We start from the raw sequence: 12803 nt of genomic DNA on the forward strand, positions 1-12803 counted from the left end.
AGCACAGGCTCCGGACGCGCAGACTCAGCAGCCACGGCCTACAGGCCCAGCCACTCCGCGGCATGTGGGATCCTCCCAGACCGGGGCACGAACCCATGTCCCCTGCATCGGCAGGCGGACTCCCAACCACTGCGCCACCAGGGAAGCCCCGATGAGTTGTATTTTAAATTGAAAGATCCTCATGATCGGAGTTGGGGGCGAGGGAGATTGACTGCATTGGGGCGCAAGGGAACTTTCTGCAGTGATGGAGATTTTCTGTATCTTGATTGGGGTGGCAGTGTCCCAGGTATACGTGGTCAGAACATCACACCGTACACCTAAAATGTGTGCATTTTATTTTATGTAAATTATAACTCCATAAAGAAGATTTTTTGAAAAGTCCTGTTTGTTTTAGAATTAGACAGTATTATGTCTCTTTTCCAATAGAGCAATCAAAGTCTAGAAAAGTAAGATGATCTGTCCTAAGTAACCTCGAAGCTCAGCAGTTTGTCGTGAACAAAGCAAAGGATGCTGGCTCTCAGCCCATTTAAAGTCTACTGCTTCCTTACCCCAGTTGTACTGTTCCAGTTGCGTGTACATGGAGTGGAATTAACTTCTCCAACCAGTTCTGTTCAGTGAACCTATATCCATTTGTATACGTTATCATAAGATGTATTCATGAGCTTATTCTTGTGATTGATACTTGTATCTTAATCACGGGAAACAGCAGCCCAGCGGTATGTTTGAATCTGTTTATGATAAGCCTGTTGTGCTCCTGGTTTACGGCAGTGGACCATGAGTTATATGCTTTTTATTATAAGCAAGACATGATGGCAGCAGGAGTTCCCAGAACTAATTTGTCTTTAAGGAAGCCCACTGGCTCCTCTTGTAAAAAATGACATAAGCTTTAAAACCATTTACATAAAGCATATATGAATAGCAGTGAAAAATAAAGTAAAAAATTATCCCAATTCTACTATTTAGAAATACACGGTTAACATTTTAGAGAACACGTTTTTAAGTGTCTCTCTGTTTACAGGGTAACCTGTTTGGTTTTTTTTTTTTTAATTCAACAAAATGGTGTTCTAAAGTTCTCTACGTATTTTACCCAATTTCCCAGTTCTTGTTGGGCATTTAGATTGTTTCCAGTTCTTTATCATTTTGTAATGCCATGATGAACACCTTATTCATGTTTCTTTTCCTATTTGTCTGATTATCTCCTTATAAATACATTCCTTGAAGCAAAATGTTAGCAGCTGTATTTGAAGTTATTAAAAATGTTCTGAGCCGGTAAGATGTATCAGGTCTTGATAGTGTAATACCCCTTGTCTAGCTTTTACCAAATGTTATTTTTCTTCCCCTTTTGTTTGGATTTTCTCTGCAGTTGCAGTACCATGCAGGTCTGGCATCTGGCCTTTTGAATCAACAGTCGTTGAAACGTTCTGCTAACCAGATGGGAGTATCTGCTAAACGTAGACCAAAGGCTCAACCCACGACTCTTGTCTTACCGCCTCAGTGAGTGATGGGTTTGAAAAACGTACTTTTGTCCTGGGTGAAGTCTGCTTTGTGCTTGTTTTTAGCTAATGGAAACTTGTCTTTTGCAAAGTCATTTCTTTCTTTTAAAAAGGTATCTGTTAAGATTAGAAACCAAACATGTAGGTAATCTATTTTGCATAGGTCTTAAAAGAAGCAGTTATAATGCACTTCATAGTTTACACGGTTTGTGTGTGACTCTAGGACTTCAGGATCCCTGAGAGCTTATTCTTTGTTTCCTTGTCACATTCCCAGAGTTGGCAGAGCATAAGGGCAGTTCTCCTTATCTTACAAATGACACAGCTGAGGAGCACATTTTGATAAGCTGCAGGCCATCTAGGGAATCTGGTAGAGCTGGGATTAGAATCAGTGCTAGGCCCACTTATTCTTTTTTAAAATGGTAATATATGTGCTCTTCCTTTTCCCGATAGGAGAGATAGCAGGCAGTGTAAAGTGTACAGATCACTGGTTGTTCACATGTGTATACCTCCGTGTAGCTTCACCCAGATCAAGCCACGTGGCCACCACTTCCAGAACCCCCACGAGGGTTCTTCTCGTGTTCCCAGTGCCGCCTCCCTCCCTAAGTTTAACAGCTGTTCTGACCTCCTTGAACAATTGATTTTACCTGTTCTTGAAATTCATATAAATGGAATCACACAATATGTAATCTTTTATATCAGCTGTCTTCACTCAACACAATATCTGTTAGATTCATCCAGGTTGCTTGTTCTTTTTTGGTGCTGTGTAGTATTCCTTCGAGCATGCCACAATTATTCCACCCATTGGATTGTTCTTTACTAGAAGCCCCAGTAGATGAAGGCCAAGGCTCAGTCAGTGATGTGGAGTCAGAAATTGAAGCACACCAGTCTTTGTCAGTAGCTTTTCTATCCACGTGCACACTCCCCTGCAAGGGGTACTACTCCCCAAAGCTCGACTTGGTCTTTAAACACATTGCCCAGCCCAGCCCGCCCTCCTGTTGTGCCCTCTTTTGCTTACATCCTCAGTTACAAGCTACATTTTAAAATTTCCAGTCCAGAGGAGTGTTTGCAGGGGAGATTCGGTTGTTTGCCTTTACACAGGATCTCATTTATTTTCTGTTTGGTTAGCAACTATTTATTATGCCTGCTCTCTGCCACGCACTGCCCTAGGCTCTGGGGATACAATCATGAGCAAGACAGACGTGGTCCCATCTTCCTGAAGCTTTTGGTTTAACTGGGGGGAAAAGACAAAAAACGAGTACCCCTAAACAAATTAATAAATTAATACAACGATTTCTGGTTATGATTAGTGCTTAGGAAGGGAAGACGTAGGGTGGTAAGGAGGGGAGACTGCTTAAAACGGGTGGTCAGAGAAGGCCTCTCCGAGGAGATGACATGAGGGGGAGACCCGGAGAACGAGGAGGAGAAGGGCCATTCAGGAGCTGGGAGATTGCAGGGGTTGGCTCTGGGGATCTTTGCTCTCACCAGTGGACACCCACAGCCCACCATTCCTATGACTTTCAGGTTTTCTTCACAGTTAACGTTTGCTTCCAGGACGGGATGAACATAACCAGCCAGCCTCCAACAAGTTATTTTTTGTCTGCTGCATGCACAGGTGCCATCCTTTCCAGAGACTACAGGGATCAGTTTCTTTGAGTGATGCAGGATAGAGAGAGTTTTCACCATTTGGCAGGAAGCTTCTTCTGTCTGATGCTTCTCATGTGTTGATTTGGTGGTTCTGCACATCTCAACTTTCGGCTCTCAAAAGTCTAACGGGCCCTTATAACTTGTCATCTTCTCTGCTTGGATTGTCTACTGAGGCAAGATGTCTTGGCGAGAAGTGAAAGACTTTCTAATGGTCCCGCAAGACTGGAGCCAAAAGTGTTTGTTGCTAACTCTCTCTTGACAAGAGTCAGTTAGTTCTTAGTCCATCTGTTCACCATTTGTTAATTTGCATTGGCTTGAAACCTGTTTACAGGTGACATGCTATTATGAGGACACTTAGAAACTATTTTAAGCACCAAGGCAATCAACAGACTCTGTTCACATGCCAAAAAAAAAAAAAAGAAAAGAAAACAACTGGTGTTCACAACTGTCATTATAAATTTATAATAAATCACTCAAAATACTTAGTTTCAAAGAGAAAAGTGGTTACTGCGTCCTAAGAATACAACGTTGAAATGATTTCCTTTACTTAGTAGACTCTTTCCTGTGAAAATTGACTGCTGCCTTTTCACATCATTGAGCTTTGTGGACTCACATTATCCTGGAATCCCTTTGTAAAGTGACTATCCAGTAGGCAGGATCTACAGTTAAAGGACATTCTGTTCACTTTTATTGAGCACCTACTATGTGCCACTTATAGTGTTAGATGTCCAGAATAGAGACACCAGCAATTCATGGCTGCTGGCCTAATTGGATCATATATATATTTTTTAGACTAAAAAATAGGACACCAGTAATATATACATGTTGTACATTTTGAAAAGACCAAAGATATTAAAAATGGAAAAAAAATAATAATACCATCACCCTGAGAAAGTTATTGTTAAAGTTTTGAGGGATATTGTTCTAGATTTTTTCCTATGCATTTGTAATATATAATTTTTAAAAACAAAAAACAACCTTCAAGAAGAATTGTAATATTGTTCTGTATCACATCCCAACGTTTGTTGAATGTAGTTCTTAGATTTTAAGGTAGTATAATTTGACCTGTGGAATACTTAAATTTGCTTGGTAATCAGCCATGTTGTGGTTTTATCTGTAGGACATGACTCATTACAGAATTTTTATTGTAAGTATGATATGACCATAAACTATCTTTGTCATTATGGAAATCTCTTGAACTCCCTTATAAAACAACACCCGAATCCTCCAGGGTTGCTACAGTAGTCATCTATTGCTACGTAAAAAGTTGCCCCCAGACTGAGTGGTTTAATAACAGTAAACATAATCGCCCATATTTTCTGTGGATCCTACCTGGGAATGGCTTGGCTGCATGGTTCTGGCTCAGAGCCTCTCATAACACTGCAGTCTGATGGCAGCCAGGACCACAGTCATCTGCAAGTTGGACCAGGGTTCAAAGGTCACTTCCAAGGTGGCTCACTGACATGGCAGGTAAGTTGGTGCCAGCTGTTGGTGGAAGACCTCAGTTCCTCCCCACGTGGGCCTGTCCACAGGGTGCCTGAGTGTCCTCTGGACTTAGGGGTGACTTCTTCCAGAGCAAGCCATCTAGAAGAAGGCGAGCCAGGCAGAGCCTATCCTTTTTATGGCCTCGCCTCAGAGGTATGTAGCATCAATTCCACCCTGTAGTGTGTTAGAAATGATTCACTACGTCTGACTGACATTCAAGGTCGGGGGCGGGGGGGGGGGGGGAAGAGCCTCTCCCTTGTGAAGGAAAGAGTGTCAGAATTTGCAGACATGTTTCAGGGAATTCCCTGGCGGTCCAGTAGTTAGGACACGGCGCTTTCACTGCAGGGGCCCGGGTTCAATCCCCGGTCGGGGAAGGAAGATCCTGTAAGCCGCGGGGCGCAGCCAAAAAATTTAAAAGTAAAAAAGAATTTTCAGACATATTTTAAAAGCGCCCCAGTTGCCAATGAGGAGAGCCATTACACAGAGGGAAGAGTGGCGGAGCCTGTGAGCCCCATTGACTTATTTATTCAGCAAATATTTACTCGGGGCCTATAGGTGGTTGGTTCTGTGCTCCGTGCTGGGGATTTGGAGATGAATAAGATAGAATTTCGGCTTTCAGGACACTCTGAGTAGAAATAGAGGAACAAACAAGTAGCAGGGAGTCATAGTCGAGTGTGCCAAGTCCTAAGGAAGTGGTCCTAACGTGCCGCAGAAGGCCACAGGCAGGATGCTGAAAGAGATCCACTCAGGGAGGCCCAGCCAAACTTCACCCAATTTCTCCACTGCCAGCTGTGAAGGATGGAGGCTTTCCTTTATGGAGAGCTGGATGCTTTCTTGCATAGGCCTTACAGGATTCTAAGGAAAGGGTTTATTTCTTTTTTTTTCTTTTTTCTGTGTTATATTCTCCAATGACCTTTTTCTTTTCTTTTTTAACATCTTTATTGGAGTATAATTGCTTTACAATGTTGTGGTAGTTTCTGCTGTATAACAAAGTGAATCAGCTATATGCATACGTATATCCCCATATCCCCTCCCTCTTAACGTCTCCCTCCCACCCTCCCTATCCCACCCCTTTAGGTGGTCGCAAAGCATGGAGCTGATCTCCCTGTGCTATGCAGCTGCTTCCCACTAGCTGTCTGTTTTACACGTGGTAGTGTATATATGGCCATGCCACTCTCTCACTTCGTTCCAGCTCACCAGGAAAGGGTTTATTTCTAAACAGTGGAGGAGGCCGGTGAAGGACCAGGGGCTGGGCCCCTTGCTCGCCCACCCCTGGAACTCTGTGCGTCTGTTAGTGTGGTGGCAGTTGAGTTTCTGCATTGGCTTGTGTCAGCAGTTGGGTGGCACGGAAGCTACTGCCACGAAACCACTGTCTCTGCCTGAGTGCGCCGAGACCACAGGCGTGGCAAGAACACAGGAGAGTTGTACCACACATTAATGTGTTTGTTTTTTAAATGCGGTTGGCTTTAATAGCAGTAGTCTTTGAAAACTCAGATTCTCCCCTGAGTTCCCAGAGGATTAGTGATTTGTGGGATTAATGATTCATATCTTTCTCCCCCTCCAAAGAAGCTTGTAAGGAGACAAAGATGTTGTTCATGATGAAAGGTCTTTGATCCCGTATTAGCGTTCAGAGGGCACTGGTGAAGCGACCTCACTTCCGTGATTCCCGAGCGTTCATATTAAGTCTTTTGCAGACAGACACTATCATTTTCATAAAGGAGCTGTGTCCCCTGTTGCAGGGTAAACATTGTCAGCCTTTGACCTTTGTAGGATTGGGATCAGCCTGGGAAGTGGCTGTCGTACTTGATCGGTCTGTGAGTTGCATCCTGAGATCGCTGTGTACTTACTATATGTCTGTCAGCTGGAGCCACGTTTACTTGTGCCCTCTTAGATAGCAGTCTCAGCTCTATGCTGTATTGTTTAGTGTGCTTTTGTGGCAACGTGGGATGTTGGTTTTAATCAGTATGGCCAAGCTGACTGGCCTGTGACTCCTGTTCACCACCTTGGCCTGAGGAAATGCCGGCTTTCAGTGGCAGCAGGTGAAAGACTCTTCTGTGTTCTTATTTTCTGCACACACAGATCTCATTTAGGTTTCAGGAAAGAAAACATAAATTGTTTTACAGAAAGGTTAGTTGTAAAAGTATTACCTGCCTCCCCCGCAACCCCCTGCCCCGGAAGTTGTCAGGCCAGGCAGTTTCTTTTGTATCACGTTATGGTTTGTGAAGAGGTCCTGCCTACGAAATTAAGGGCCTTTCGTAGGCTGCCTTCTCGCTAGTCACTGGGGACGCGCCATCCCCGCTCGCGGCCAAGAGCGGCCCTTCTGCTTGTCCACTAGGTCCAGTCCCGTCTCACCTGCTCCGAGCCATTTCTCCGTGGGTCTCCTGTTTCTGTCCTGCTCCATCAGTGTTCCCCTTCTCCTGGCCCACTCCTGGTAGAATGCAGACATGCTTGTTCCAAAACCATCTCCTGGGAGAACACCCGACTCATAATCCCCTCCCCCTGCCAGTTCCCCGCTCCCCTCTCTCCTCTTTACCGCAGACCTCCCTGAAGGAGTTGACTATACATGTGTCCCGTTTCTCAAGCACCCCAGGTAACAACTGCCCCGATTTCTATCCCCGTTCCCTAAACAGAGTCACGCCGAACGTAATACTTTCCTCCTGGTTTCTTTTGCTCGATGTGGTGTTTTGGAGATTCATTCGTGTTGTGTGTGTCAGTGCTTCGTTCCATTTTATTGCTGAAAAGGATTCCTTGGTGTTCTTCCGAGCCTGCCAGCGGCATTTCCTCACCATTCGGCATCTGTTTCAATATTGTGTAATACCTTCGAGAGTGTGGGGAGTCTTCACTTCATGCTCCTGTTCTTGGATGACCTGCCTCAGGTTTGAGTAACAACAACACACAAAAACTGCGTGCAGGGACAAGTGTCGCTGGAGAGAAAGGCCGCCAATTCAGGAGGTAACAGGGATAATGACACCACACGCACGCCTAGGGGGTCCCGTGTTTGAACAACAGATTGCCTTTGGTACGGTGGCCACTGATCTGGTTCTGGGAGTTTAACTGAAAGAGGCTCATTTCCTGCCACTGCCTTGCACGCTAATTCCCAAGAAGATCATCGACTTGAAATTACACATGGTGCTTATACAGATGTTTGGATTCTCTCCAAAATGTGTGGTAAATGCAGCTTCTGTTCCTGAAAGGCGGAGGCTTCTGTTGTCTTTTGCTTAACGTGAAACCTACAGGAATCACGGAGAGCAAAGCGGTGACGTGAATCCGTCCTTGGCGATAGTGATGAACGAGGGGGCTCCACTTACCGTGGTCACTGATGTTTAAACTGAGAAAGGCAAATATTTGCCAGGATGAAGCGCACTAAACCCAGAGTCTCTTCCTGTAGCTTCCTGGCTGTTACATCATTATCTCTTCTGTTGTTGATTTTCCAGACCTTTTTTTACTAGTTTTTTCCCTCAGCCACACAGAGATGAAACTCCAAGTTTCTGTATTTGCTGTGTTCTTACAGAAACCTTGATAGAGATGTCGTTCGATAGTGGCTGTGAACCTGCTTCCTTGCAGGGACCTAATTTTCTTCTTGATTACTTGGGCTTTGTTTTGCCTCCCGAGGATCTTGATATTTTGTTGAGGGCAGAATTTGGTGGTATGTTGATAAGTTTATATTAAATTCTTCAACTTAGATGGTGGTAGGAGCCTTGAACAAGAATGTTTGGCATCTCTTTTTATTAGAGTTTAGTTTGTCTCTGAGCAAAGCGACAGTGAATACGCCACGAACGAGAAGCAAACCGGTTCATTGCCGTGAGCTTTAGAAATACACAGCGTCGCTTCCTGAATCCCCTTTTCCAGGGATGCTGATTTCCCAGGCTGACTCTGCGCTTGGGCTGGTGAGCAGAGAAGTGTTCCCGAAAGGAAACAGAGAACTTTGCAGCTGTAAGTTTCCTCGCATTCCGCAAAAAGTCATCAAAACTTGAGTAGAAATTCACTAAATCCTCCTTTCCCCTACTGGCAAGTATTAAGTAACAATACTCATTAAATACCACTGAGAGGCTGTGTAATAAAGAAATAATCCTAGGCCTTGGTGGCTGTAATTCTCCGGAAGAGTTGAAATTGAGAATATAATTAAAGATTAAAACATTGTTTGCATTCTAGAACATGGAAGAATCTCCCTCTCCATTGCGGGACCATATTAATAAGGAAGAGATCAGTTACCAATAACCAACACTACAGAAGCTCATTTATTAACATCAGTTATGTTTAAGCTGTCCGACTCAGTATTTCTTTTGCCTTTTTCCTATGAGACTGGAGCTGTGTCCCGGAATAGTGAGGGATACCAGTCTTATCAAAAAAAATATATTTATCTAAATCTGTTCAGCGTCCTGAGTTTGGATAGGAGTGTTGATATGGCAGGGGTTACCTGGATATGGCTCTTCAATCATGTAATTCATTGTATCCCTCTGTTTTGTCAACAAAATAATTTTCAGCCTGTTAGTTTCAACCAGTTTTCCTTGTACAGGTTAAAAGGTTGGTAGGAACTGGTATGCCTAGCTATTTTGAGGTTTTCATCATTGTGGCTGGGAAAAGGGTGAGCACTCTATAAAATGTTGTCAGGCCATCTCGACGCCGTGACAGAAAGAAGCCCTCGGTGGTCAGAACCTGGTATTCTGAGCTGGTGCAGCCAGCCTGCACCCTTAACCTCAGCGTGGGAACAGGGAAGAGCCCAGGGCCTCACCCAGTTGGATTGTAGAAGTTCAACTGCACAAGCGTCATTTCGTTTTCTTCCTCTGCTTGTTTGTTGCTGCTCACGTTTGTTTTCCATTTGCCTTGAAATCGAATCAGAAGGCATTTGAGGCCAAGGGTGTGGAATAGTCTTCTTATGTACCCAGGCTCCACTGTTGCCTGTCCCTGGTCTTCAGAGTTTCCATTCAAGGGCCCGGAGAAGACGCAGTCAGTAGTAGTTCTCAAAATGTTCTTTTTTATGTTTTTATTGCTTGTGTTATTGGCGGGTGGAGAAGGAAAGTGTCTTTCTCCGTCTGTGGCATTGACTGGGGAAGGGAAAATGTGGTTTAGTGACTGGGCAGATAGAAACCTTCAACTCTGAACTCCTGTACGGCTTTATATTGGTAACCCTTCCACGGCATTTGCCACTGTCTGCCTTGTGTTTTGTTAAGCCTGGAAACTCCTTGGGGACCGGGGTTCCCTGTGTCCCTTTCCGGCCTGGCCTTGGCTCACATACTGACGGCTGAGTGAACCGGCCCTGGAGGCTGGTTCCCCTCTGTGCTGGCCCCCCCCGCCCCCCCCGCCAAGCTGATGAGGTGAGAGTGTCTTTACAGGATGTGCTGGACGTGTGTTTGTACTGCTCACGCCTCTCGATAAGTTGGAAGCGTAAGCGTTGGGTGTGTAAATGGCTGGGAGCCAGGTGCAGGAATGCCGGCAGGTGAGCATTTGCAGTGGTGGGTCTGGCTCTGCTGAGTGAGGGTGGTAGGATTGGATCTGCAGGCCGGGGCAGCAACAGCAGGGCCATAAAGGCAGACAGAGGCCTTGCAGCGGCGCCACAGGGAGCAGCAGGCCCGGGGCCGTGAGCAGGGGCTGGTGTGCGGAAGGCGGTGTGTTGGGAAGATGAGCCAAGTGGCAGAATGCAGATGAATACGGTGTCCTTTGTAGCTGTTTAAAGACAATCGGCTCATGTTACTTCTCTCTTATCCCCTCTGTTTGGGCAGGAGAAAAATCTCTGGGAGAAATAAACGAGGAATCCCTCATAAATATTAATGTAAAAGTCTGTCTATGGAGAATAAATATAGGGACATTTTGTTTTAAATGCTCTATGTCGTTGTGCTTCATTAGCATATGTGTTGTAAAAGATCCTCTTCTCCCCTTGAGAGAACCGTATTTGGTTCAACTGGTAGCTGCCTGCTGAAACCCATAACTTGTTGGGATTTGTCATACTTTAGACGGACAGGAGAGCCACTGTGCTCCCCTGCTTCAGCCAGAGGGTTTCCTTGCGTTCACCCGTTCTCAGAAGTGCTGGCCCGTGGCAGGAAGCCAGCAGCAAGTCCTGGATCCCGTCTCATCATCTAGACCCTCCGTCTGGACCTCTGCTTCATGCCGTCTAGTTTGCTACTGTGTGTGCACACGTGTGCGTGCTTGTGTGCGTGTGCGTGCTCGCACGAGTGTGTTTATGTTTGTAGTGTTCACTCTGCACGCATTTATCAAGCCCTCTCTACAGGCTAGGCGTATGCTTGATCAGGCTGGCAATCTAAAGGTGTAGAAGTACTCCTGTCTGCAAACCAACGGAAAAGAGAATGAGTTCCCTTTGAAGCACGTTGGAGGTGCCCATAAGCCTTGGGGAAACGGTATGATGGACCCGACTTGCTTTAAGATACTCCAGCCTTCCACTTCTCAAAAGTGTTGGGGGATATGATAAAAAGAGTTGCTAATTGTTGAAACTGGATCATGAGAATGTAATACTGTCGATGAGATCATTATACTGTTTATCTACCTTGGAATATATTTTTTAAAATTTCACAACAAAATGATTTTTTTGGAAATATGGGTCTGGAGCTTGGATTGTTGTTGAAGAAGTAGCGTTTCGGCAGTCAGCAGTATAGGCGTGATGGGAGAGGTCTTGGGAGTGGGTAGACTCTGCCAGGGGTGGTGGAGGGAGACCGGAGGAGGGGACGCAGAGGAAGCGCTGGCGAAGGACACTGCCGCCCTGCCCAGCCTTGCCCCGCCGTCAAGTGGCACTTCAGCCCTTTATTGTCTGGTTCTGGTCGTGGCCTCGCTTCTCAGCTGATCTGTCCTCTATTTATCTCAGACCCTTTGTGACATGGACTAAAATTTAAGACTCAACTGCATCAAAGAGAAATTGCATAAAATAGAAAACTGTAATAAAGAAGCTGGCCATTAAGCACCAACTCGAATGTGGCAGCCTGCAAAATCAGTTTAAAAATTGTATTTCATTGCATCCTCTAATTGCATTTCTCCTTTACAAGGTGATCTTATCCAGGAAGACAGCTGTCTAGTGTGGTAATTACATCACTCCGGCCATTCCTGGGCAAAGGAAGAAAAGAAATGGGTGGTTGAATAGTACACTCATCAGACAGAAGCTGGGTCTTCTTTTAAAATCCCTTTTTGCATAACAAAGAGAGCTTCAGGGCTGTTAATATTTCACACTATGCCATTCCCAACCCACGCTGGTCTTAAGTGAAACTCTCTTCTTTTTCATCTTCCTGTTCTTTCTTGGAATGGAAGGTAATTTTGGTGGTCTCTTCACGTGGCTCTCTTTCTTTCTCTGTCTGCCAATGTGGGCCGTTAGTAACCTGTGGATTTGGGCCCAGAAAGTCCCTATTTAGAGTTATAATAGTCAAGAAGCACCGAGCCAGTATCTCTGTTTATCTGTGCTGAAAACTGTTCTGTAAGCTTTACCAGGTACAGTGACCTTGGTAGTGTGGGAGCAGGCCTGAGTTAGGAAATGGCGTTGTCTCTTAGCTTGAGTCTTTTCGGGGAGAATGGGTTTTGATCCGGTGGTGCCGGTCGCTCTGACAGTCCTCATTCATGGCAGGTGCACAGGAATTTTTAATAATAATTTTTAAAAAACCCTATTTTCAGCCCAGGTTATACTTATTTCTAGCTTCCTCAGACTTGAGGTATATCACTTCCCCAAGTTTGCTTCGTGTAAAGGAACCGGTCATTGTCATTCTGTTTGGAGGCAGTTTCTCAACCTAGATTAAGCTCTGAGCTCAAGGTCTGCTGGTTCTTAGGATGAGCTCTCAAGGTCAGTCCTCACTCTGGGGACATTTATTTTTGGCTGCATCGGGTCTTCGTTGCTGTGCACGGACTTTCTCTAGTTGCGGTGAGCGGGGGCTACTCTTCGTCGCGGTGTGCAGGCTCCTCATTGCCGTGGCTTCTTGTGGAGCATGGGCTCTAGGCGCGTGTGCTCAGTAGTTGTGGTGCACGGGTTTAGTTGCTCCACGGCATGTGGGATCTTCCCAGACCAGGGCTCGAATCTGTGTCCCCTGCATTGGCAGGCGGATTCGTAATCCCTACGCCACCAGGGATGTCCCTCTGGGGACGTTCTGACAGCTGGGTAGTAGTGGACTAGAACGGGCTCCCAAGTAAAGGGACCAACCAGCCGGATGTGGTGGCCCAGCTCTTCTCCAGAGATGAGGGAGCCTTTAGAGC

General features: G+C 45.5%; 1 protein-coding gene across 6 annotated transcripts in view; it reads left to right on the forward strand.

Moving 5' to 3' along the window:
* The window catches only part of MED27 (mediator complex subunit 27), a 199740-nt gene that overhangs the window by 64480 nt on the left and 122457 nt on the right, over positions 1-12803 (forward strand). For 4 of the 6 annotated variants that reach the window (XM_032634850.1, XM_032634852.1, XM_032634851.1 and 1 more), the window contains exon 3: positions 1364-1494. In XM_032634850.1, coding sequence (XP_032490741.1) covers positions 1364-1494 — 131 coding nt within the window. Of the gene's footprint in view, positions 1-1363; positions 3790-12803 lie in introns of those variants that run through there. The other 2 variants (XM_032634853.1, XR_004350371.1) reach the window with 2 other exon arrangements.

Source organism: Phocoena sinus, chromosome 6, assembly GCF_008692025.1.
Source record: "Phocoena sinus isolate mPhoSin1 chromosome 6, mPhoSin1.pri, whole genome shotgun sequence".
In the NCBI taxonomy this organism is placed as follows: Eukaryota; Metazoa; Chordata; class Mammalia; order Artiodactyla; family Phocoenidae; genus Phocoena; species Phocoena sinus.